At 38.0% G+C, this 27,358-nt stretch overlaps 2 protein-coding genes across 4 annotated transcripts in view; one reads left to right on the top strand and one right to left on the bottom strand.

The window, feature by feature from the left end:
* The window catches only part of LOC129088942 (partitioning defective 3 homolog), a 237,234-nt gene extending 234,422 nt beyond the window's left edge, over window positions 1-2,812 (bottom strand). For both annotated transcript variants that reach the window (XM_054596221.1, XM_054596222.1), the window contains exon 1: window positions 2,462-2,812. In XM_054596221.1, the coding sequence (XP_054452196.1) occupies window positions 2,462-2,581 (120 nt within the window). In that variant the 5' untranslated portion in view covers window positions 2,582-2,812. The remainder of the gene's footprint in view (window positions 1-2,461) is intronic.
* Window positions 2,813-12,601: 9,789 nt separating this feature from the next.
* crema (cAMP responsive element modulator a) lies at window positions 12,602-27,279 on the top strand. Of its 2 annotated transcripts, XM_054626827.1 has the most exons (8): window positions 12,602-12,734; window positions 15,323-15,440; window positions 15,571-15,696; window positions 17,625-17,713; window positions 18,291-18,484; window positions 19,058-19,234; window positions 24,934-25,093; window positions 25,489-27,279. In XM_054626827.1, exons 2-8 carry the CDS (start codon window positions 15,333-15,335, stop codon window positions 25,631-25,633), a joined length of 999 nt encoding a protein of 332 aa, XP_054482802.1. In that variant the 5' UTR covers window positions 12,602-12,734; window positions 15,323-15,332; the 3' UTR covers window positions 25,634-27,279. The 2 variants fall into 2 exon arrangements, with proteins under 2 accessions (XP_054482802.1, XP_054482803.1); XM_054626828.1 differs by lacking the exons at window positions 12,602-12,734; window positions 15,323-15,440; window positions 15,571-15,696; ... (1 more) ...; window positions 18,291-18,484; window positions 19,058-19,234 and adding an exon at window positions 22,761-23,042.
* The last annotated feature ends 79 nt before the right edge of the window (window positions 27,280-27,358 follow it).

Here is a 27,358-nt window from a genome sequence, read left to right on the forward strand (position 1 = left end):
TTAGAGCGTTAGGAAACAGTCAGAAAATAGACAAACTCTCATGGTTCTTCTGACTGTGTCACTTGTGGGTTTTGGAGCATTAAGCCTCCAGACGGTTTTCCAGAGAAGGCTGTCATTTAAAAGGCTCGCCCTGCTTAGTCAAATGGGTGAGAATCTACCCTGTGATCTGTGGGTGGAAAACAAGAGCAGTGGAGCTTTGCTCTGAAACTGGCAAAAGAAAAAAGTTCCTTTTCTCAAGTCCAGCTTGGATTCTTCTTGTTCAAACAGTGTGAACACTCATCCCAGTGTCATCATCTTCCTAATTCCACAGTTATGAGATGGCCTGAGCCCCTTTAGAAGAGGACTGAGCAGGAAGCATTCCTCCATAATGACAGGGGAAGTTACACTGAGTTACATACAAACACTAAAGCAGGAAAACAAACTTAAATTTGGACCTCTTATTAAGGCGGGCTGACCAGAAAAAAAAAAGGAAAAAGCTGCGATCTTCAACACAACATCTGTGACCGAAGGAGTTTCTGAGACAAGAAAAATGCCCCAAACCTCGGTCAGATGAAAAACAGGCAGGGTGGGACTCCAGCAATAAACACAGATATGAGGTGATTTAATGACATGGGTGGTGTTGTTTTTGAGGCAGTGTGTTTTGTTGTGGGTGACATGTTCTATTTATTTCTGTTTTTTAGTATTTCTGATCAAAGCTTGAAGAAGACAGAATGAGAACTTGGATGTGTGGCCTCGTTTCCAGCACAAAAAGGCACGATCCACCCCCGTATACGACAACATGTAACACTGACTTAAACGAGTGTGAACAACTGGGAAATAAATAAATAGAATATTGAGAAACCATATCAAATTGCCACATTCAAGTCTGCCAAAAGGAAACTTAACAGTTCCTGACTTTTCTCAGAAAGCTACACTCCCCCGACATCTTTATTTCCTAAATCTACGAGGCCAAGAAAAGGTGAAATAAAACCCTAAATTGCATGAAGTCTAAGCAGAGTTCATATCTCCTTCAGCAGGGTTCACCTTTAGCAGCTCTCGACCACGCCAAGATACTCTCCTGTGCTCCTCTGTCTGCTCACACTGAATTATTCACCAGGAGACGAGGATACGGGACGACTTCTAGGTCACTATGACTGCAACAAAAGAGTCTGCCATGAAGTTAGCGCACGGACAGGAGCCGCTCTAATTATTTATTCATCTCCACTCGCTGTCTTAACATATTTGTAGCTAAAACGAAGACTAAGCGACAAACCAAACTCCCAAAAGATGAATTATGTAAATGTAAGATTATAGTGGAGACTTAGTGGGTGAAATTATTACAAATACTTGTATTTTTGAATGAATTTCAGCGAAAAAGTGCACGTTCTGTTGAATTATGGTGGAATAAACATCATTTTTAGAATTAAATAAAGGATAAAAGATTGTTTCTAGTGCTCCTGTGCTCCCAGTGTCGTCTTATCTGATCCAGGACCTTGCAGTGGGTTCAAAGGTTATCTGCCGCTACCCCCCGACACCCTGCTGCTATAAGTTTGCTTCGGCCTGACTTTCATCTTCTAAAGATTTATGTGTCAGGTTCATGCCTCCACCAGCCAGCTGGAGCTCCCACTGCACGCTCCCTCCCCGGCCTGCAGGGCCTGCTGCCTGCTCAGACAGCCGGGCAGCTTGCAGGCAGCTTCTCCTCTGGGGGACAAAAACAAAAACCTCAAAATAGTAATGCAACAGAACTTATATTTGAAGAAAAGGCCTCAGTTGTTGCTCTTCCTCCTTTTGCATTTGAATCTGAAGCTGAACTCTCATCATGTGTCTGCAGACTAACAGCAGCCCTGCCTGCCACCACAGGGAGCAGAAGCACAAAGAAGCATTAGAAACACCAGAAAACAGTGCAGACTGAGCTGGTAGGACTCCTCCCTCCCTCCCTCCCTTGTTGCTTCATAACATTGCTCTGCAACTGGAGCCTGAACGCCTCACACCGGCAGTCCTCCCTCTGCAGCCTGCCTGGCTAACTTGCTAGTCGGCTAATGTCTTGCATGCAACTTCCACAAACATGAACAGAAGTCTAACAGCCGAGTTTAGCGCACTCTGTACCCGTGAAACTCAAAAACTGCGCACTACTTCTCCAAGTTTCCAATCCCAAAAGGAAGTTTTATGGTGTTTCTTTTTTTTTTTGTTTGTTTCTTACAAACCCAATAAAAGCCACAATGTGCGTTTTCTTTGCAGAAAAAAAAAAAAGCAGCAACACACATATAAAACTTGCACCATCTGTGCGTAAAACCTCAGAATAAACACAGGCACCCCCTTTATTCCCTCTTCTATGCATTTATCTTCCAACTTAGCGCCATATTGAGAGAGTGCACCCCTCCTCCTCCTCCTCCCTCCTCCTGCTCCTGCTGCTCCTCCAGAGGAGACGGCGCTACATTGTTTCCATGCCAGAGGAACCAGCAGCGCTACAATGTATCCTCACCTTGGCGATGGCCTTCTTGTAGCGCAGGGCAGCCTGCTGGATGAGGGATCGGACCTTAATGCTCCCATCCCCGCACGGCACCACCACCCTCGTCCTGCCGAAGCACACAGTCACTTTCATGCTTTTACTGTCCCAGACACTCCGGGTGAAACGGAGAAGAGGAGGAGGAGAGGTGGAGGAGGAGGTGGAGGAGGAATCCGTGCGTAATTTGGATGAGGCGCATGGGTTGTTCTGTGCCGCTGGTACTCCGTTATGGAAGCTTCTCCCTGCAGGACGACATTGTTTCTGTGTGTTTTCAGACCACCTGTTTAGTCTCTCTCTCTCTCTCTCTCTCTCTCTCTCTCTCTCTCTCTCTCTCTCTCTCTATGCTCGGTCATATGTGGCGTTCAGGTGCGTTTGGGAATGTTGGTTTTCAAGCTCCAGGGTGAGAGAGAAAGAGCAAGAAGAGTGCTACATTATTAAATAAATAAATATGAGCACACTGTCAGTGTGACGAGGAGAAATATATATATATATATATATATATATATATATATATATATATATATATATATATATACACAGTACCAGTCCAAACTTTTGACTGATACTGTGTATATATATATGGAAACACCAAAGAAGAAGAATATATATATATATATATATATATATATAAACTGGTATATATATATATATATATATATATAAAATATGAGTAAACTGGTACTGTGTGTATATATATATATATATATATATATATATATATATATATATATATATATATATATATATATATATATATATATATATATATATATATATATATATATATATATATATATATATATATATATATATATATATATATATATATATATATATATGTATGTATATATATATATATATATATATATATATGTATGTATATATATATATATATATATATACAGTATCAGTAATACTTATCATATATATATAAATATGTATATAGTCAAAACTTCTCATTCAACTACTTTGAAGAATGTAAAATATAAAACATATTCTGGTTTGTTGAGCATTTGTTTGTTTACCACATAATTCCATATGTGTTCCTTCATAGTTTGGATGTCTTCAATATTAATCTACAATGTAGAAAAAATAAAAATAAAGAAAAACCATTGAATGAGAAGGTGTGTCCAAACTTTTGACTGGTACTGTGTATATATATATATATATATATATATATATATATATATATATATATATATATATATATATATATATATATATATATATATATATATATACACACACAGAAACACCAAAGAATGGATGATATTTTGTACTACCTTGTCATTTGAAAGTGCTTTCATTATTTCAAGTGTTGATTGTGATTTAATGTATTTGTGGAAATAACATTTTGTTTTACAATCAACATTTGGAATAATGAGGGCAATTGCATGTAATATGGTAAAGTTGTTTAAAATAAAAATACATCAAATAAATTCAGTCCCGTGGTTGTTTTGTGACCAAATTTAAATAAAAAAGTAGCTTCATGGTCATCAAGCACTTTTCTGTTTGGTTACCTGAACTTTGAGCATGCAGACTTTTCCATTTTTGCAATGTTTGTTGAGTTAAAACCTCCTCAAAATGTTTTATAACCTACTGATGATAAAAATGTAAAGTAAGAATGTTGCTTTATCGACAGAGCTGTGGCACCAGTGTTATGAGCCTACATGTTATTGCTGGAATCTGTTAATTATTAAAGCATGTTTCTATTTTCAGTAACTTTTTGTCTCAGTCTTTGTAGCCTGTATTTATAGGAAACATCCCCTGGAAGAAAAGGGACATAAATAAATAACACAGTTGCAGCAAGTATCATGCTAAGAGTTGGATCACATGACTAAAGAAGATGCTATTTTAATATATTCATTTTTACTGTTTTAATGGCATTTATTTGCTTTGTTTATAATAATAATAATAATAACTTTATTTATATAGCACCTTTTAAAAACAAGGTTTACAAAGTGCTTTGACAGACCAGCCAGCAAGACAAGAAACAAAATGAAATAACAAGTGACAATCAAATAAATAAAATAATAAAATAATGAAATAAATAAAACCAAGTGATAATGGTAAAATATAGTAAACAAATATAAGATAAAATATCAAGACCAAATGAAAATGAACCAATAAAACGATTGTTTTTGTTTTAACTGTTTCTATTTCTCCCACGTTCAGGGCCTTTCAGTACCATTTAAAGTGCTATAAAAATAAACATGTGTTGTTATTATTATTACTATTATGAAGCCTGAATAAATTGACAATATGAATCAACACATCTGTTATGGTGACAGCTGTGGACTCTGCTGCTGCAGCATTAAGTAGATCTGCCTTCAGCTCTGTGCTATGCCTACTGTTACATGGCAAGTTTCTATAAATACTTCAGAATCCAGCATATGGAACTTCTGATATTTGAAGTTGGGGTTTACGAGCGGTACCTGAAGGCAGCAGAGCAGCAGGGAGTTCCACAGTTGCGGTGTGGCGCCCCTCTGCGGTCAGGACGGGTAGTGTTTGGAACAATGCAGAATACAGATACTGCAGCATTTAGATGTATCCTAACCAGAATATTAAAATGAATATAATCCATTAAAGTGAAGAAATGAATCATCTTTTTTCTTATTTGTGACTGGAATCTTTTAAATTTAGCTTTGAGTTTAGATTTATTATTATTATTATTATATTCCTTTATTGATCCCCATGGGGGAAATTCAAGACAATAAATACACATACTATACAACTGACAATAAATACACATACTATTGCAGCAGACAATAAATACACATACTCAACTACACAGACAATAAATACACATACACAAATACAATACACATACAATATACTATACAACTACACAGACAATAAATACACATACTATACAACTACACAGACAATAAATACACATACTATACAACTACACAGACAATAAATACACATACTATACAATACACAGACAACAACTACACAGACAATAAATACACATACTATACAACTACACAGACAATAAATACACATACTATACAACTACACAGACAATAAATACACATACTATACAAATTAGGATACAATTAGGATTAGGATTGTTAATGGGACTAATTTTAGAAGTTATTTAAGTCTTCACAAGTCCAGGGGTATACTATATATAGTGATAGCCTATATATATTTATATTACTGCACTTAATGATACATCAGCCACCGGTCTTCTGGTGCACCTGCTCCTTTCCTATTTCAGTCCATCGTTACACCCAGATCTGAAGCTGAACCAAACCTTAGTCTGTGGAGCTTTAATGGACCAGCTGCTCCGGCACCCGGACCACACGGATCGACTTGTGCCGCTGAACGCGTCTACTGTCAGAAATAGATCATCAAACTTTCCTTAATAAAAGGGGCTGCAACACAGTGTTTGAGATCACATAAAGAGAGGAGAGCCACTGAATTTAAAGTATGTGTGTGTGGTGGTTTACATGGGCACTGGTTTAATGCCTGCGTGCAGCTGTGTGAGACTATTTTAACTCCTGAACACAGCTGGAGCGCTCACAGGCCACTGACCACAGCCTCAGCAGCTGCCACAACGCATTACACAGAGCATTACATATGAGCTCTCGTTCACAGTGGTCCTCACTAAAGGTATGATGTGCAATCACACCGGTGGGAGGAAGAAGTCGCTTTGGATAAAAGCGTCTGCTAAATGACTGTAATGTAATGTAATGTAATGTAAGAAGAAGAAACTGGTTATTTTACAGTAAGTGACGGGGATGTTGTAGATGTTGTAGCATTTACAATAGATTTTACATTTTAGACATTTAGTGGAGGCTCTGGCACAACAGTAGAATGTGCTTCAGTGTTTTTTACGTTATAAACAGTAGTGAAGTAGTGAGGTCAAAGGTCAAAGCGACTTCGGCCAGTGGTTTTTTTTACTAGAGTGGTGGTGAAGAAGTGTAATTTAACAAACTGACACTAAATCAGAGACCTCTTATTTCCCTTAAGACAGACTTTCATATAATTTGAAATAATTCATTTATGCAAAATATTTGATTAAGTTGCTTGGTCATCTATTTTATGTATTTTTTTCTAATAAAATGTTTTAGTTTTTATTGAATGATAATGTAAAGCTAAATACCAAAAATTATTTAATATGAAAAAAATAAACATACTGCATCTCGGCTGTATCTTCATGACAAATGCAGACTCCATCAACTTGGGAAGATACAAATAAAAAGTTTTGGCTTCTTTTTCAGAATTCTGAGGTGAGTTAAATACAACCATCATAAATAGGTAGGCAGGCAGCTAATAAACTGTTGGTTTTACAGCTGATTGCAATCAGTAAAACTTTAAAGTAAAACTGAAATGTGCAAATTAGTTTCAATACAACAGTAAATCAATGAAAATGAAAAGCACCTGCCTACTCTCAGTGACATTCTTATATGTCATCAAAGAGTGTTTGTAGTTAATAACCAACATGAAAATATGAATATCTACATACATACATACATACATACATACATGTGTGTCTGACATGGTTGATTCAGTAGTGCCCTCTTGTGGTGAACATTGGATAGTTTCTACTTTCACTATGATTTGAACTTTTTATGCATTTTTTTAAACCTCCTTTGGCATCACCTTCTCTGAAAGAGTAAAATGATTTAATTTAAAACCAGTTCTTAGTCAATTTAATTATAAACATTATTATTATTATTCAGTGTATATTTTATCATGTAAATTAGATGTATTATTATTATTATTATTATTATTATTATTATTATTATTATTAATTGTATTAATATTACTAGTAATCTACCTAAAAAAAACTGATATATTAACACTGTATCAGACCGCAACATTTTTCAGATGCAGTTTTGATGTGAACACATCATATAGACAATATCAAACAAATGATATTTAACACTGATCATAAGGAACATTTTCACGAGCAGAGAGATTCAGTTCAGTTGTGTTTTGATGGTTTTTGGACGAGGACATGGAACCTCTAACACAACAAACACCTAGAACCCTGAGGGACACCAGCTTCTAATGTTCCTCGTGTCCTTCAGCCTCCTTCATGGTCTGAGACACAGAAATATACTTTTGATGTCGTACTGCAAGAAATGCAGAAATCCTATCATTTTTATCCTCACAGCTTTTTTGTGAAGAACTTGTGCTTCATGATTTAATGTAAATGTGGAGAGAAGAAGTTCTAGCAACTTGACATCTGGGAAATGTAATTGTCTGAAAGGTCTGTGGTTTTTAACAAAGGAGGTCAGTTAAGCTGCAGAAAGCTTGACAGACGCCTGAATGCGTCTTTGATGCTAATTACCAGCATGTCATTGTGTTGGCGTTCATCCCGGGCTAATAATGTGCTAAAGCGCTGTCTGTCCCGGGTCACATGGCTCCCTGCTGTCAGGCCTTCATGCCCCCCCCCAGAGGGTCCCCCTTCTGCTGCTGGTACTGGACCATCTGGAGCCTCCATCCTTCTGACCCCGCAGGACAGGACGAGGAGGATGAGGAGGATGAGGAGGAGGAGGAGGAGGACGAGGAGGATGAGGAGGAGGAGGAGGAGGAGGAGGAGGAGGAGGAGGAGGATGATGAGGAGGAGGAGGAGGAGGAGGAGGAGGAGGAGATGAGGAGGAGGAGGATGAAGGTCCAGAGGGTGAGCGGTGGGGCCAGAATAACTGATGTCATACAGCTCTAATATTTAAACTTTGCAGCCAAATAATATATGAGTAATATATATTTTATATATTACTTCTTTATATACTTATTCTTTTAAATGATTTTCAAAATGATTTTTAAAAAGAATATTTAAAAATGGATGGATTGATGGCAAACACGCTTTGTGGGAAATTCTAAACATATAAATATATATATAATATATATATATATATATATTTATAATCGTAAAATGTTCAATGAATATAAATTCTTATAAAAATTCCCAAAAGGCACTGCACAACATATATATATATATATATATATATATATATATATATATATATATATATATATATATATATATATATATTTTAAAATCAATCAATCCATTTTTAAAAACAATTTCAATCATTTGAAAATAATTTAAAAATATAAGTTTATATAGAAGTAATATATATAACTAATATATTATTATTAAATATTATAATACATATATATGTTTAAAATATCCCACAAAACATTTATGCAATAAGAAATGAACATATTAATATTTAAATATTTTTTAAGAGCACAAATATTACATAAGTTACAGCAGGATAAATGACAGGAAAATGAGAAAACAAGGGATAAATGATGGAAAGTTAAATATGACTACTTTTTCTTCACTACATTGTTAAAAAAATATAGAGAATGAAGGAACATTTTCCCTCCAAAACTGGAGAAAGTGTTTTATGCATTTACAATGTAAGAAAAACCACAATACAACCTTTGCATATCACACGAACTCACTGTACATAAACACAGCAGTCCAAAAAACACTCATTGACATATTGCTGAACCAGAAGTGGTCTTTGTGTCACTGTTGCAGATCAGGGGAGGGACTTGGCCTCTCTGCTCTCTGGTGGCAGCAGGGACGGTGTTTGGACAGTACGACCTCTTCTGGCATGCAGGGGGACAGATGGTGGCTCAGATCTAAATAAAGGAATGCAGTCAGCACAGAAACAGATTTCACAGGACGCACCTTTAGAGGAGAATGAAGTGATACACAGGGAGCATCAGAAAAAAAAACATTTGGAATATATTGCAGATTATTATTCAATTCAATTCAGTTTATTTTGTATAGCCCAGAATCACAAATTACAAATTTGCCTCAGAGGGCTTTACAATCTGTAACACATGAGACATCCTCTGTCCTTAGACCCTCACATCCTCTGTCCTTACACCCTCACATCCTCTGTCCTTAGACCCTCACATCCTCTGTCCTTACACCCTCACATCCTCTGTCCTTAGACCCTCACATCCTCTGTCCTTACACCCTCACATCCTCTGTCCTTACACCCTCACATCCTCTGTCCTTACACCCTCACATCCTCTGTCCTTACACCCTCACATCCTCTGTCCTTACACCCTCACATCCTCTGTCCTTAGACCCTCACATCCTCTGTCCTTACACCCTCACATCCTCTGTCCTTAGACCCTCACATCCTCTGTCCTTACACCCTCACATCCTCTGTCCTTACACCCTCACATCCTCTGTCCTTACACCCTCACATCCTCTGTCCTTAGACCCTCACATCCTCTGTCCTTACACCCTCACATCCTCTGTCCTTACACCCTCACATCCTCTGTCCTTCCCTCACATCCTCTGTCCTTACACCCTCACATCCTCTGTCCTTACACCCTCACATCCTCTGTCCTTACACCCTCACATCCTCTGTCCTTACACCCTCACATCCTCTGTCCTTAGACCCTCACATCCTCTGTCCTTAGACCCTCACATCCTCTGTCCTTACACCCTCACCTCCTCTGTCCTTACACCCTCACATCCTCTGTCCTTACACCCTCACATCCTCTGTCCTTACACCCTCACATCCTCTGTCCTTACACCCTCACACCCTTACATCCTCTGTCCTTACACCCTCACATCCTCTGTCCTTACACCCTCACATCCTCTGTCCTTAGACCCTCACATCCTCTGTCCTTACACCCTCACATCCTCTGTCCTTACACCCTCACATCCTCTGTCCTTACACCCTCACATCCTCTGTCCTTACACCCTCACATCCTCTGTCCTTACACCCTCACATCCTCTGTCCTTACACCCTCACATCCTCTGTCCTTCCCTCACATCCTCTGTCCTTACACCCTCACATCCTCTGTCCTTACACCCTCACATCCTCTGTCCTTCCCTCACATCGGCACAGGAAAAACTCCCCTAAAAAACCCCTTTAACAGGGAGAAAAAAGGAAGAAACCTCTGGGAGAACGACAGAGGAGGGATCCTTCTCCAGGATGGACAGAATGCAATAGATGTCATGTGACCAGAATGAGCAGCATAACAGAGATACAACACATTCAATGTATATGACATAAATGATTCATATAATAAGACTACTTATAATAACAGCAGCAATTATTACAGTAGAATTATAGCCATGAAAATAGGGATAGTAATGTGACTAATAATATGTCTATCAATAAAGGTTATTTAATTACAATTTTCCTTATTCTATGTGGTTATTGTATGCTTTTGGAAGCTTTAAACTTACTATTTTTTAATTTAGTTATCCTTATGGAGACAAACTTTCCCTCACCAACTCTGCTTTTGCAAACTCTTTGAATAAAGAAACTCAAAAAATATGTTTTTGTAAAGATATTCTTTGAATTGAATGTGACATGTAGTGTTTAATGATAAGCATTATCTAGAATATACCCAGCACATAAATATGCTTGTGTTCATACATTTCCTACAGTGGTTTGGTGTTGGTTGTTGGATTAGCACTCTTTCATGTCTGCTGCTGCTAGAGAGTTAGACTTGTGACTTTGTGTTTAGACACTTACCTTTGTTTCTGTGCTTAAAATAAAATGTTATATAAGCCACAATGTTAAAATGAATTGATCCTGTTGCTTGTCTGCTTTTTTGAAGTGTTGTTGGTTGTATCAGCCAGTAGATGGCGACATTACTCTGGTCTGTAAACACATGACTCATCTGGAAACACTGAAAAATATCCAAAATTGAAATTAGAATTGTTGGTTATTGACCTCCATCATCTATGTTGTATTATTGCAAACTTTTTCAATTGACATTTGTGTATTTAAAAGCGCTTTAACTTGAAATAATTACATGTCGCAAGGCATTTATTTAACGTAATGTCATTAAAGACTTGTATCTATGTTTAAAAAACTGAAATATCCCTAATTATAAGCTCACATTTGCAGTTGATTTGAACTTTATTAATGCAAACTGCTCAATGTGTTTCGGTCAGAAGCAGAATAATGGTACATAAATATTATTGTACATAAATATTATTATTATTATTATTATTATTATTATATTCCTTTATTGATCCCCATGGGGAAATTCGGGTGTTGCAGCAGCTCAACTACATAGAAACAGATAATAAATAAAACATATACAATAAAAATAAAAATAGAATAGAAATAAAAATAAAAATGTACAGTATATCCACATGGGGGGATCTGGTACATAAATATTATTATTCAATTATTATTATTATTATTATTATTATTATTATTATGATTATATTATATTCCTTTATTGATCCCATGGGGGAAATTCGGGTGTTGCAGCAGCTCAACTTCATAGAAACAGATAATAAATAAAACATATACAATAAAAATAAAAATAGAATAAAATAGAAATAAAAATAAAAATGTACAGTATATCCACATGGGGGGGCTGGTACATAAATATTATTATTATTTTATTATATTATTATTATATTATATTCCTTTATTGATCCCCATGGGGAAATTCGGGTGTTGCAGCAGCTCAACTACATAGAAACAGATAATAAATAAAACATATACAATAAAAATAAAAATAAAAATAAATAAAATAGAATAGAAATAAAAATAAAAATGTACAGTATATCCACATGGGGGGGCTGGTACATAAATATTATTATTATTCAATTATTATTATTATTATTATTATTATTATTGTTATTATTATTATATTATATTCCTTTATTGATCCCCATGGGGAAATTCGGTTGTTCCAATAGAAACAGATAATAAATAAAACATATACAATAAAAAAAATAAAATAAAATAAATAGAAATAGAAATAAAAATAAAAATAAAAATGTACAGTATATCCACATGGGGGGGGGGGCTGGTACATAAATATTATTATTCAATTATTATTATTATTATTATTATTATATTATATTCCTTTATTGATCCATAGAAACAGATAATAAATAAAACATATACAATAAAAATTAAATAAATAAAAATAAAAACAATAATAAAATAAAAATGTGGGGCGCTGGTCAGCATGATGACAGATATTCCACACATTTACATGAATACATAAATATAAATTCACTAATATCTTTTTCTCATATCCAGCAGTAAATTCGAAGAAAACTCAAAGAAAAACAAAACTGGTCGTTTCACGCCGCGCAAAAAAACGAACCCGGAAGTAGGCGTGAGGGGAACCGTCTCGCTCCGCCTCCTTACTCTTTGACGTTAACTGACCCCGTCGGTCGACGTCTCGGTCACAGCATCATCAGCACTGACGCGACGCTACGTCCAGCCTACGCGGTGATTAGTCACGCGTCACACTGCGTGAAACTCCGGTAAGTCACCGCAAAGCTGGCACGTGTTTTTTTGTTGCGGGGGGGGGGGGGAGAGAGGGAGGAGGAGGGCGGGAGTGTGCAGAATGCAAAAACGATTTTTTTTTTTATTTAAAAAACCAACTCTGAGAGCAGGCGGAGGATTAGTGTTTCTGTTCCTTCTTTGTTGGAGTTTACGCAGCTGCGTCAAGTCAGACGTGGTCACGTGTCGGACGTTGGAGCGCGGCCCTTCAGAATAAAATACGAAATATTCGATAAATATTTATTTTAGTTCATTTTATTTTAGTTTTAGTTAAGTTTATTTTATTTTAGTTCATTTTATTTTATTTTAGTTAAGTTTATTTTAGTTCATTTTATTTAATTTTAGTTCATTTTAATTTATTTTAGTTAAGTTTATTTTATTTTAGTTCATTTTAGTTTATTTTAATTTAATTTATTTAATTTAATTTTAGTTCATTTTATTTTATTTTAGTTCATTTTAGTTTATTTTAGTTAGGTTTATTTTATTTTAGTTAATTTCTATTTTATTTTAGTTAAGTTTATTTTAGTTCATTCTATTTTATTTTAGTTCATTTTATTTTAGTTTTATTTTAGTTAAGTTTATTTCATTTTATTTTAGTTCATTTTTATTTTATTTTAGTTCATTTTATTTTATTTTAGTTCATTTTATTTTATTTTATTTTCATTTTATTTTATTTTAATTTATTTTATTTTAGTTCATTTTATTTTATTTTAGTTCATTTTAATTTATTTTATTTTAGTTCATTTCTAAAAAATAAAATACGAAATATTCGATAGATATCAATCCTTCATGTTGGGTTGCAAATCCCTCCTAGATATATTATTACAATTTAATACCATTAAGTTAAAGTGCATTGTGGACATTGTATTGTTGCTACAAAACGGAAGTTTATTTTAGTTTATTTTAGTTTAGTTAATTTTATTTTATTTTCATTTTATTTTTTTTTTTTTAGTTAAGTTTATTTTAGTTCATTTTATTTTAGTTCAGTTTCTTTTTTATTTTATTTTAGTTAAGTTTACTTTATTTTAGTTAAGTTTATTTTATTTTAGTTCATTTTATTTTATTTATTTTAATTAATTTAATTTTAGTTCATTTTATTTTATTTTATTTGCACAATTGAAAAATATAAAAAACATAACATTGATAAATGATATTGCAGTGCAGAAGACCTATATAATATTAATAAAAATCACAATACTATAATGAATACAAAAAGAAAATACATATGGTGTGAAATATTGTTGAAAAAGCATTTTTACAAGATATGATTTATAATAACAATACATTATAAACAACAAGAAAACAGGAAAAAATATGCAATGAGTCAAGATGTAAATGAGCATGTGTGTGTGTGTGTGTGTGTGTGTGTGTGTGTGTGTGTGTGTGTGTGTGTGTGTGAGTTCATATGTGTGCATTTATGTGGGTGTGAGAATAAGCCGGGCTTGATTTTGATTAAGGGGATTTGGGTTTGTACCCAGAATCAAGTCCCATTCAAGAAATCCTCTGAATAATGAGTTTGTTCAACTTATGTTACTCGAAAGATCCAATAAAGAAGAAGTAAATATCGTGTCTAAAACGTGGTTTTTTTTGCAGATAAACTGAAAATGAGTCCTTTACTTTTACTTCATAAACTTGGGACTTTGGGGGTTTCCATGGCCTACAGTGAGAACACTTCCTAATCAGATGTTTCACTCTGTCAAGAGCAGAAAGTACAACACATCACCTTGAGAGAATGTGTGCTTGGAACTGATTTGAATCAAACAGGGCCCCTGTATTTGGGCATGCAGTTCCCTCATGTGACAATAATAAATAGAAATATTTGGACAGCCGCTCAGTGATCCTCAGCCTTCAGATTCAGTTCATCTGTTGTTCCTCATCTCTGGTTCAAACCAGTCTGTGAAGACGTGTATATTAATATATTATATAATTACATTTTTTTCCCCCACTTTTCTGTCTTGTTATTTGTGCATCTTTTCTTTGCCAGAAAGAATCTACAATCTATCTAACTGGTATTTTTAGTTTGTAACAGACTCAGTCCTGGAGTGTGAAAACGTGCATATAGAGTTCAGGCTGCTGCCAAACACAATGAGCACGAGCAAATGCACGTTATGTAATACAAATGTGTCACCACCTGGATAAAGAATCACTGCCAACAGAGATCTTTAGACAAATCATTTAGACTCACGAGCAAACGGCGACGTTTACCTTACTGAATTTTAATTGCTTTATATTGTGTTTAGTTTTTCTAAAAAAATATCTTCATGGAAAGGTTTTCATTTACTAAAAAATTAGGTTTGTGTCAATTTTAAACCTTCAATGTGACAGTAAAACTCCATTAAAACAGACAATAAATACTTTAAGGTGGAAAAAATGCTCAAGAATATAGTATATAAGTTAATATATGCAGGTTTATCATGTAGAAAACAACGTACTAATCAGAGGCAGATGAGATCCTGTTAAACAGAGAGGAAAAACTGCAGTCTGTTGTTTGTTGGTGACCTCTAATAATGGTAATAGAGAGGAGAATAGAAGGAAGGAGTTTTACTAATCTGTGTGTTTGTCCGTCTAGGTGACTGACTATGGATACCTCGGTCTCTCCTCGGATGGACACCGGTTTGAACAACTCGTTGACGGACGGAGAGGAGAACCAGAGTGAAGACAGTCCGTCTCCTGAATTGCTTAATCAGGTACACACACCTCGTTATGAAGAGTTCTGCCATTTAAACGGACAGAGAAAGTGTTTTTAGACGTTATAATATATGATGTTTGACTGAAGAATGATTCCTTATCCCTTCTTTTGCTCCACACATAATGCAGGTGTCGGGAGAGTCTCCAGGTGTGACCGTGGTCCAGCTGTATGACGGTCAGACGGTGCAGGTCCAAGGGGTCATCCAGGCCCCCCAGACCTCCGTCATACAGTCACCACACATCCAGACCGTCCAGGTGAGAGAATGCATCTTGTCAAGCCTCTGACATAATTTGTACTTTTGCAAAAAAAAACTGAAAACAGGTTTGTCTGTTAGATTGGGAATTTTTGCACATCATTTTGACTCGAGGGAGTTCGAATAAAAAATATCAGGATCAACGAGATCTGTTTTTAAAATTAAGTTAATTCTCAGGTCATAAAAAGTTCAAGTCAATTTTTTTTTATTATATCAGAGCAAATCTCGAGTCATTCAAGACATGACCAAGTCAAATCTGTCGGAGCAAGCCTCAACACAAGTCTCAAGTTATCAAAGACAAGTCACGGTCATTTCTCAAGTCAGTTAAAGTCAAATCTGTAAGAGCAAGCCTAAAGTTGAGTTTCAGGTCATTCAAGACAAGTCCAGGTCATTTCTCAAATCAGTCTAAGAAAAATCTGTGAGAGCAACCCTCAAGTTGAGTTCTTTCAAATCAGATCCAAGCCAAGTCTCTAGTCAACCTTAACTTGTCTCAAGTCATACCTGAAGTCATTCAAGACATGTACAAGTCCATTTTGTCAGAGCAAGGCTCAAGTAACTAACATCGTGTCCAAGTCAAGTCTTTATGCTGCCAAAGCAAGTCTCACGTCAAGTCTCAAGTCTCTCCAAGAACAGGTGAAATGTCAAGTCCTCATTTGGATGACTCAAATCCAACTTCAAAAATAATAATAACTGTAAACAAAAACAGAGTTGTGATGTCAGTCAGTGTGTATAGTGAAGGAGGGTTTAGGAGCCGTGTGTAGGAGGCACTGTGGAGTGCTTGTGGTCTAATGCACTGCATCTGTTAATAGGATTGATGTGAGCAGAGGGAGCTGAGGTTTAAGCTCATCAGTCTAACCTTCACATTCAGGAGATGTTGTTGTTGTGTCGGGGCTGGAGGAAGGAATGCTCCAGGAACTCCACTGACCTGTGTGGGGGGGGAGCTGTGTCAAAAAGTCAGAACGGGATTGTGTCACTGACTCACAGATGTTTCAGTGTTTTCAGCTCTGTTGGTAGATGTGAAATGAAATAATGCCTCCGTCTAATTTGATCAGATAAACATGTCGCAGCAGATTTTGTGCAGCTCGAGTTGCAAAGCTGGTTGCTTTTGTCATTTCATGAAAAGTATCTTTACGCAGAAATAGGTCAGGAAAGAGGATGGTGTCAACCACACAGTGGTTTCGTTTAACTGATTTCAGAGCACTCTGTTCTTCATATCGGTAAATATCCTGTGTTCTTTAAAGTACAGATCTGATTGAGACAATTTATTCAACGTTTTATATTTGCTTCTGTAAACATCTGGAGCCAGATTCAAGATTAAAAACTGGTACGCAACGCAGCAGATATTAGACAAATAGTCATATTGCTGCTTTTATAAAACTCATAAAAGCACAGGCTTAACTTTCACTCACATAGTTATCAATAAGTAGACAGGGACACACCCCTGTTTAACCCGGCATAAATCAGACTTGTCCTTTGTCTGGCGCAGACATTGTCTTCTAACAGGGCCATCGCAGCCCTTCTGTTGATAATGAACAACCATGACGCACCAGTGTGAGTCATAAAAGCTTACTGATTGATGACAAAGCCAGGTCAAATTCATGTTTGTTATCATTCCAACAATAACCATTTGTGCAAGTAGAAATGTAACACCGTTTATTCACGCTGCAATGAAATGATGCTTGGAGAAAGAAAAATGGAACGTCCACACGAACAAATAATTACACAGCATGTAGAAGTCTGTAAAGACTCTCTGTTGAGACGTTTAAAGGGTTGGAAAAATGATTGCTCAAAATGAAACTGCTCTAATTCCTTCTTTGACGTCATTCTGCTCTTTCAAAGCATCCCCAAAGTCTGTTTACGGAAAGCAACACCGACTCAGTGATGAAACTTTTCAATTTAGCTTTTATTAATACTGGTTGTTTTCTGCAGATTGCCACTGTGGCAGAGCTGGAGGATGACGAGTCAGTCACAGACACTCAGAAGAGACGAGTGCTTCTCTCCAGGCGTCCATCTTATCGGTGAGGAGACGTCACCATCAAACAAGTGAAGAGCTTAGATTAGGAATAGACAGATATAAATACAGAATACTTGGTTAAAAAGCTACTCCACCTTCATTTAACAACTAGAAGTGAAGTGCAAAGAGCATTTTAGTAATGGTAAAAATAACCTATATAGTGGAATAAATTGATTAAATATGAGGATCATAATTTAGCACCCCTTTTATGTTCAGAAGTTTATGCATGTATAAAAATGTATGTGTATATACTTTAATTTACTTTATTTCATTTTTTAAAAATATTTATATATTTTTATGTATTTCTTTTAATTAATCATTTTTTTTCCCTTTTTATTCTTATTGTTATTCTTATTTTTTCTACTTTACTACCAACGCTACTTTCTCACTATGAAGTATATAAACATTGTAGGGATGCCATAAGTATGAACAACATCATATGTTAGCCTAATTAAATGATGCTAACCCCTGGACACATGCAAATGGCATTAAAAAAAGCATATAGTGTGTAAAGTGTACAGACGTATAATGTTAATCTGTCTGTGTGGGATCACTTAATGGAACTCTCTCTCCTCTCACAGAAAAATACTGAATGAGCTCGCATCGGATTCCCCGGCAGTTCCTAAAATCGATGAAGAGAGGACTGAGGAGGATGAGGATGAGGATGATGATGATGAGGAGTTGGAGGAGGAGGAGGAGGAGGAGCTGACGGTATCCAGTGCTGCCTCAGCAACAGTGCCGACCTCCATCTACCAGACCAGCTCAGGACAATATAGTCAGTACACGTGTGAACATGGATATAAGCTGAACTTGAGTTTCTAGTTGGACCATCCTCTGCTGTTCTATGACAAAGAGCGTTGCATTTTCTTTACAACCTCAGTTCATTGTGTCCATGTAAATATTGTATTCCCTGTATAGTGCAGGAAAGTGGACACAACTCTGGGCTTAATCACAAGTTTTCTATTAGTTAAATGTGGTAAATTGCAACAGCACAACAAAAATCCAACAGTTCCAAGTAACAGTAATCAGGAACATCATTTTAAGCCTTGTGACTATACGACTTATCATTTCACATTTGTAAACATTCTAAAAGTGTATTTCCTGTTACAGTGTGTGTGTGTGTGTGTGTGTGTGTGTGTGTGTGTGTGTGTGTGTGTGTGTGAATGGCATAAGCTGACAGGAAATAAACATGGACCCGAGCTGTTGCCTAGCAATGCAATGCCATTGAAACAGTCTATACTTTTGACTTAAACATACTAGTTTTGACTTTTTCCCAACACAGTTTCTCAATGATCCATTTAATTCAGACTGCAGCCTCGTTATGACTGAACTTTGACCCCCTTCACAGTTGCGTTCACTCATGGCGGAGCCGTGCAGTTGACCAGCCCAGGAGTGGAAAGCTTTCAGGGGGCCCAGACTGTGACGGTGGCCAGCTCTAATGCCACGCAGCTCCTGCAGTGTGCAACTCAACCCGGAGACTCTCCACAGCAGTTCTACATTCAGGGAGGACAGGTGCTCGTCCAAGGTAGGGTTCAAATTCAATTTCATGTCAAAGAACGTGGTCATCTCCAGGTCCTCTTAGCATGAGGAGTAACGTCCATCTCAATAGTGACTCGGCTGAAATTGAGGCTAAAATGACAATCTGTGTAAATCAAATTTAACGTTATAATCCTCAATAGAAATCATGGGATTAAGACCGAGAATGAAATTGAGGGATTGCGTAAAAGAAAATGTACAAAGCACATCCACAACCCTGGGTGTTAAGAGCCATAGTGGACAGTTTATGCCGGGGCCAGTACATTACCAGCAGGGCTGAAAAAGTGTCAGTATGATTAGGGTTATTAATATGACAAAGTTTTCCTTTGTTCTTGCACCAATCACTTTTATAAGAACAGCTGTTCTAAATGTCAGATGTTTTGTTTGACGGGAAACTCTTGAATGAATCCCTTTTTTTGATTCCTAAAAGCTGTTTCTTTTTTTTTACCGTATTCAATGATTCAGTGATACCGTTTGAGTCATACCACAGACAATGGTGTCAGGACTCACACACCAGTGACTCACATTTGCTCATTCGTCACGATCAGCACTATTACAGTGGAGGCGGGCGACAGTCTAATAGCTGGACTAATGGGCTGCCACATAAGTTGACCCATTGACTGTGATTACAGGGCACAATATCAAGGAGAATAAGGATAGCATGGAGATAGAAACAAAAGAATAAAATATCGCATCAGTGGCCACATTGTTTCCATTTTACCACAGACTATGAGCTTTTCTGTGGGAAGAATAGGGTCCAGACAGGTGAGAGAAGGCTTCCTTTGTAGAAAATGGGTGTCACCCGCTGTGTCTGAGAGTCTTTCCTTCTCAGATCAACGATCTCCTCCTCCAACTTGTCCTGAATCTCTGCGACCCGACTCACTTCAGTTTTCTGCCGGGATCTGATCTGCTTCTTCACCTCGTGACTTTGCTTCTTAATCGTACTAATCAACCCATCAAAGATCTCCACGCTGTCATCTACTGCTTTATCAGCAGAGCGGTGGAGAGCCTCCACCTCCTTTCCAAGAACCTTCACGTCCTTCTTTTTGTTCTGGATTCTCTGCCGGATAGTTTGTCGACTCACCTCGAGTTCTCTCTGCTACAGCTGAGACCGTGTTGTGGCCTTTGTGTTCATCCATCAATCAGAGATAACGGTAACATTCCTGATCGGTGTGGCAGAAAAGACTCTTCACCTTGTTGTGAGGAGAGCAAACGTTCTCCATAAGCTTCTCTGTGAGGTGGAAAAGCTTGTGCTTTTCAAGTATAGGTGAGTCATAGTGAAGCTTAAGATGTTGCTCACAGTCTGACAACTCAGACAGGACTTGAGGGCTTTATGCTCCCTCCCAGTGCAGACATCACAGGCTACATCTTCAGGTGCAGCATAGCAGCGATCAATGTGGACCCCAGCCTTCTTCAGCTGCTCCACTAAATCAGCTAACATGGTGTTTCTCACCAGCACGGGCCTCTCTGTGAAGGTCTGTCTGCACTGAGGGCAGCTCTGGATTGTTTTCTGATCCTCTTCATCCCAGACGTTTCTGTTACAGCTCACACAGTAGCTGTGTCCACAAGGAATAGTCACCGGATCCTTCAGTAGATCCAGACAGATCAAGCAGCCAAGCCTTTCTGGGTCCAAATCATATCCTTGCTCTGCCATTTGTATGTGAAAGTGAATGGCAGAGCGCTTCACAAAACAAATACAGAGCCCTCTGTTCCATTACTCCTATGTATTTGGCGTTGAGCTGTGTACGGGCTTGTCTGCTCTTGAGCTTTGCTTTGTTGTTGTACACACCCATCTTTTTTACTGGCAGATCTCAGAACTGGGCGTAAACAAAGAAATGTCTGAGCACAATGGAAGTATGTCTACCTGAGAAACCAGGAGGACGAGGTGGTTACGCTTTTTACGGTAACATACATTTTATCATTAAGGATCGGTATGTGCTCAGCGTTTGTTTTTGACTTTTCAAGTTGGTTGGGAATCTTCAGGTTGAGACTCCGGTTCAACAGTATATGACACGTACAAGTGGTATGTATCAATGGAAAGCTGGGGACGTGATGATTCATTTGGGATACAGCAGTGTGTTTTAAAGTTGTTGTAGTCATAAATCAGAAAATAATATTTGAATAATCAATTAACCAAAAAACGTGTGAAAGTGTAAAAGAGCTTAGAAAGTTATGGTGGAAGTATATGGATTTCACCATGCTCTATTATGTGTGAAAGTGTATTACCATTTATTACACAGATTTGGTGCTAAATTTAACTCTTTTTTTTAACCCTTCAAGAATTTATAAAAAGGATCACAACTCCCTCAAAAATACCACTTTAGGACACCAAGGCCGCGAGGAACAACGTAGAAAGATCCATGCTATGATTTGGTATCAAAAGCTCTGTGGAGATTTCTGAAATAATTACATTTTTCAGCGAATCGATGGCGAGCACTTCTGTTGAGGTAACTGCTCAGAAAACCCCTTATTGTTCAGATACCTAGGAAGGCCATACCTCGTCTGAATGCTCGAGGTATGTAGTTTGTGGTTTTAAAGTTTCAGTTTTGATCAAACCATAGAGGTCACAACAGGTGATTTTCAACATTGACGTCAAGTTTCATAAAAATGGTTTCATTATGTGAAATGGATACCATGGCGAATAACATCATCACATATGAATATGTTAATATTCCAAATTCATGCCATTCCATGACGTTTCCATGTATATGGACCCCAATATCAAGAAATATTCAACTACACCATTTTCAGAATGGGTAGTTATAACTAATTTATACTGCATGCAAAAGAACTGGCACCAGATTCTACCTAAAGTGCATGGGATAAGCATAAAGTAGGTATATATGTAAAGGGCAGACATCATTGGTAACCATGGAGCCGTTTTCATTCACAAATCTCAAGGTGAGAGGCTTCAGCTTCCAAACTGAGCCAGCTGTGTTGGTCATGATCAGCCGGCAAACCCGGGGTCCTCAGAGGTGGAGAAGCAACCAGATCCACGACATCCTTTTCATATTTGCTCGTTCAAAAGAAACGTATACGTAAACAAGCATCACTTCCTGTGTGGCAGAGGATCCTCCCGGCGAAGACCCATCAGGCCACCAAGTCTTTAAAGGCAACTATAATCATTTCACAGGCTCTGCTCAATAGCCTGTATACTCTATAATTCAGCAATATGAGTCGTGAACACGTTGATCACTTGAAACAAATAATGTAAAAACTTCAATTATCTTTATCCGTCCCGTCAAACGCACACAAAACACCTCCCATCAGGGTGCTCAACAGTTTGCACGGCAGCCACTTGGGACACAATATCCTCTTGTTTGTCGAGCGTCTCTCTAGTTGCGTCACTGATGCTAAAAATACCCCCCCCTCCACTACCAGACCCCCCTCCTCTCCCTCCCTCCCTCCCTCCCTGCCTGCCCGCCCAGCTCACATTGTGTGTCTCTACTTCACCATCTGATCCGCGGGGGGGAGGAGGAGGGAGAGGAGGGAGGGTGGGAGGAACTCTAATCCAGGGTGTTTTACTGACTTCAGCGGGCAGCAGTGATGTCATTGTGATGTCAATGCCTGTAATTGTAATCGGGCTGCAAAGTTGACGCGAGAGCACTCCGACGCTGAGAGAGAGAGAGAGAGAGCTGAGAGGAGAAAAAGGGAGGAGAAGAAAAAGAGAGGCTCTGGTGAAACAAGAAGGAGTGAGTTGTTAGAAGAGTGGTTTTCTGCACTGAGGTGGTTTGCTGCCGTGGTGCTGGATTATTGGAAACAAGAGATGGCTGTAACTGGGGATGAGACTGAGTCAGGTAGAGTGTCCCTCATTCATTTATTTACTTTGTATTTAATGTGTTTTATGCAAAAGTCACTTTTCTTTAAGTCTAGGTATGTATGCATGTATTGCATTAAGATAAGGCTTTGAAGTACTTGTAAGGTTACACACACCTGCAAATAAGCACAGTGGGTGTAACCAACTTTAATTCAAACAACTGTTCAAGCAGGTTTTTCTTCTTATAGAGAAATATTTCTGAAATTGGAAGTACGTGTAAATCACTTTTACTTCATGCATGGTGAAATTGCAGAGGACACATGCCACAGATTGAACAGCTGTTCTTCCTGTTTCACAACAGGAAAAGCAAATTAAAAAATAAAAGCCTTTTGGTTAGTTTGCTCAACTACTGTTCCTGTTAGTCTGTGTATCCCGCTGTCACACTCACACATACACAAAAAGTCTGCTGCTGTCAGGCAGAACGGCAGTAGTGGTGTGTGTGTGGGGGGGAGGGGGGGGGTAGATAGTTGTCGGTTTGACGTCACTCCAGTTTCCTGGAACAGAGGCCAGGCTGGGAGGAGGGAATGCAAAACGGGCGAGTGAGACGCACACACTGACGTCAGCACAGCGCGAGTCACTCTGTTATCACAATGACAGAGAAAAGTGTGTGTGTGTGTGTGTGTGTGTGTGTGTGTGTGTGTGTGTGTGTGTGTGTGTGTGTGTGTGTGTGTGTGTGTGTGTGGACAGCAGAGAGGGGGAGCAGATAGAAACTTCTCAGGAACAGAGTGAAGAAGAGGAAATGAAGCGGTGAGAGTCAGCAGTCAGAGCAGTTAACAGTTGAGTCATCTCGTCTCATGAAACACGCAGAAAGCTTGTTGTTTTTGTTTTTTTTGTTTCACTTTTAATGACAAATACAATACAATACAACAAGCTACTAGTCAACAGCAGCACGCGGCCGTTCACTTTGTGGTAAACACAACATGACAATTGAAACATATGGCAAGTCTGTGGGGGAAATTGGAGCACACAAAACCTGAATTTGTTGTTTTGAATTAATAATGCACATTAACTAACAGAAGATCATTTTGAACCATGTTTATTGTTAAATTTTACCATATGTTTAAGGGATGTCTAAGACAACATAATGTTTCTAAACAGAGTCCACAGTATCTCCATGTATCACCGTCGAGGCTTGACAGAATTATTAAAACAATAATTAAGGCGATGACAACCTAACATTATTAAGATGATGGAATGAATTCAAATGCAAAACACTAGCTGATAGTCTGCTGCTAACACTCTGAAAACAGTAGCTTACATTTCTACTGATTCAGCCACTTAAGACTAATCCATGATCATAAATTACTAATTCAAAAGCAGAAATGATTTATTAGTGAACACAAGTACTTCTGACACCTACTGTGCTACGTAAAGATCTTAACATGTGCCACAGAAATCACGAGGGTCATGATTTATTATTCCTTTTTTAGCCAGCACCTAGTGGCCATTTGAGGAACCGCATTGTCCGTCATGTTTAATAATATAGCAAAAATATAAAGACTCACGGGCCAGAAAATAGTGTTGTGCACCTGCATGATAATAACCACGGACAGAGAAACAAATGGAACTATTTTATTCCACCCAACAAGGGTCGGTTAAGAACAAATACCTGTTCACGAGGACAGTCGAGGTCGCAGGAAATTCATCTTACAAGGCAGGAAGGAGAGCGGATGAGCGCTCTTGGCTGAAGTTGCAGTCTAACATCCTGTGGTGAAATACATTTCTGTTAACTGTACTCCAAGGGTGAAAATGTAAAGAAACACACTGTGTGACTGAGAAAATGTCATTTCATGGATCACAATATTTATTTTAAAGTTAAAGTTACAGAACTTGGTGTTCTAAAGCTTCTGTCCACCTTCTCCCCCGTTCAGCTGCCACAGGAGACATTCCCGCCTACCAGCTGCGTTCGCCCAACTCGGGCCTGGCTCACAGCATCGTGATGGCTGCGTCCCCGGGGACCATGCAGAACCCCACGCCTCATCACTCTGAAGACATCACCCGCAAGAGGGAGGTCCGACTGATGAAAAACAGGTAGGAGCCAGCGAGCCCAAAGATGGCCATGGAGGGGGAAAGAAGCTCATGTTCAAGAGTCAGCCAGGGTTCAATCCAATGGACGGATGATGTTCACACCTTTTTTTAAGTTTGCAGAAGAGATAAGTCGCAACAAGTGCAAAGGTCTAAGCTGCAGCACGCTGCTTTGACACATGTGCAAATGTTTCTGTTCCCCCTGATTGTTCATGTTTGGTAGGGAAATCCTGCAGCATGTGAACGAATATGGAAATATTTCTGGAGGCAGTTAAACAATAAAACCATAGAAACATGTGCTCTCTTGGATTGTGCATTGCTTGCATTTTCTCTTGAGCCTTAGTTACATTTTTCACCGATCGACTCACACATATCCCCCCCTTTCCTCTTTTCCTCTCCAGGGAGGCGGCTCGGGAGTGCCGCAGGAAAAAGAAGGAGTACGTGAAATGTCTGGAAAACCGCGTGGCTGTTTTGGAAAACCAAAACAAGACCCTGATTGAAGAGCTGAAAGCGCTGAAGGACATTTACTGCCACAAAGCCGAGTAGCGGCGGCCGTTTGTGGTCACGAGCTGCAGACGCTGCCGTTTACAAACTGCTACAGCTAAACGACACAAAAAAAACCAGAAAGAAAAGACTGTGGAACATAAACATTGATGTCTTCGCTCTCTCAGGCCGGGTTCACGCTGAATATTCAGAAGTGTCCCGGGGAATTCAGACAGCTTGAGCTTTGTCAGTTATCGCCCTTCTTCTTATCTTGAGCTCTTCGCATGTGAAGAAGCGTCGCACGCGCTTTTTGCTCGCTGTAGCTTTTGTGCACGCCGACGAAGAGCCAGCCGAAGGAGAGGAACAGGAACAGGAAGAGGAAATACAGGTGCTTCCTGCCAAACGTAGTGCAGAGATTAAGAGAGAAAAATGAGAAAAAGCCCCGGCGGGTCAGTCGGGTTTCTCTGCCTCTGCGGTCAGACGAGGTGCACACACAGCTCCACGCAGATCCACCATCAGCTGCAACGAGGCAACTCCACAAATGTTTACCCGACAACGTCATCTGCGTCGTTTACGCTTCTGTTCTATGGCCCACGTCATGCATTCCTCCATGCAAAAAAACCAAAACACTTTGAGCATTTTTATCAGTAAAGCCATTTGGATCTCATTGAATTGTTTTCAGTTTGTATAGATGTTTTTTTTTTTGTTTTAGTCAACAAAAAAAAAGGTTTTTCAAGACGCACGTGAGGAACTCAAAATGGCAGTTTGTGCACAGAGCTGCAAAAACATGTTTCACGCCAAAGCAGCAGCCGGGGCATTATCTGAATCCCAAGTTATTATTCATCACTACAGTGAGTTGATTGTAATATCTGAGATGAAAGCACAGAAAGTACCAAAGTATCTGAATTTATATTCTATTACATTGATTTGAGTAATTTCACTCCAAAAGTTTATACAATATTCAGCAAAGCAAATATAAACTAGGTGGCTAACATGCGACAAAAATGAATTATGTATTCTATACAGAATAAAAACGTAACTTTTGTAAACAGACATCTCCAGATGACTCACTGCTTTACTGTCATGCAAGAGTCTTCTGCAAATGATGGATATCCATTGTGGTATAAAACTGTATTTGATTATGGCTAGATATTAAAATGCTCTGTTTTAAAGGGTGATGCCAATTTCTTTTATTTTTTATTTTTATGTAAAGATTGTTTTATTTTAATGATAATATCTCATGTTGTGATGATGTTTCTGGTGATTTTTGAAGACTGCTTGCTTTTTGTTTGTCTCTGTAGTTGTTGAGTTTGTTCCACTGAATATATTTTATTGAAAGGAGAGAGAGAGAGAGAGAGAGAGAGAGAGCACCTCTTAATCTGACGCTCCATCTCTTCTGGCCACCAAAGCTCTCTAGGTATTTAACTAGTGCTTAGCTCGGTGACACCGCGATGATTCATCCTGTGGTCGTCTTGTTGTGTTCACAGAGGAAATCACCGTCTGCTGAAATTCTACGAAAAATGAAAATAATGATATGTTTTTCTTTGATGTCAACTGAGTTGAATTTATCTGCATGTATTATTTTTGGTTTTTTTTAGCGTATCAAACAGCTCTTATCTTTTACCCGGTGTTCTCCTCTCGTTGTACTTCCTCCTTTGAATTGTAAAAAAAAAATAAAACTATTTTTGTTTATCTAATAAAATATTCAAATGTGACATGGATTGTGAATTATTGCTGTTCAACTTCCTCCTCTGCAGGATTCAAACAAAGGTGAACAGAACACATTTT

This window comes from Anoplopoma fimbria, chromosome 3, assembly GCF_027596085.1.
Source record: "Anoplopoma fimbria isolate UVic2021 breed Golden Eagle Sablefish chromosome 3, Afim_UVic_2022, whole genome shotgun sequence".
NCBI lineage: Eukaryota > Metazoa > Chordata > Actinopteri > Perciformes > Anoplopomatidae > Anoplopoma > Anoplopoma fimbria.

What these genes read in the sequence shown, in the direction of transcription:
- crema (XM_054626827.1), top strand. Translation starts at nt 15,333, where the DNA reads ATGGATACCTCGGTCTCTCCTCGGATGGACACCGGTTTGAACAACTCG. An exon ending in CTCCTGAATTGCTTAATCAG is followed by an intron (nt 15,441 to 15,570) that starts GTACACACACCT and finishes CACATAATGCAG; the next exon opens with GTGTCGGGAGAGTCTCCAGG. An exon ending in GTCCGACTGATGAAAAACAG is followed by an intron (nt 25,094 to 25,488) that starts GTAGGAGCCAGC and finishes TTTCCTCTCCAG; the next exon opens with GGAGGCGGCTCGGGAGTGCC.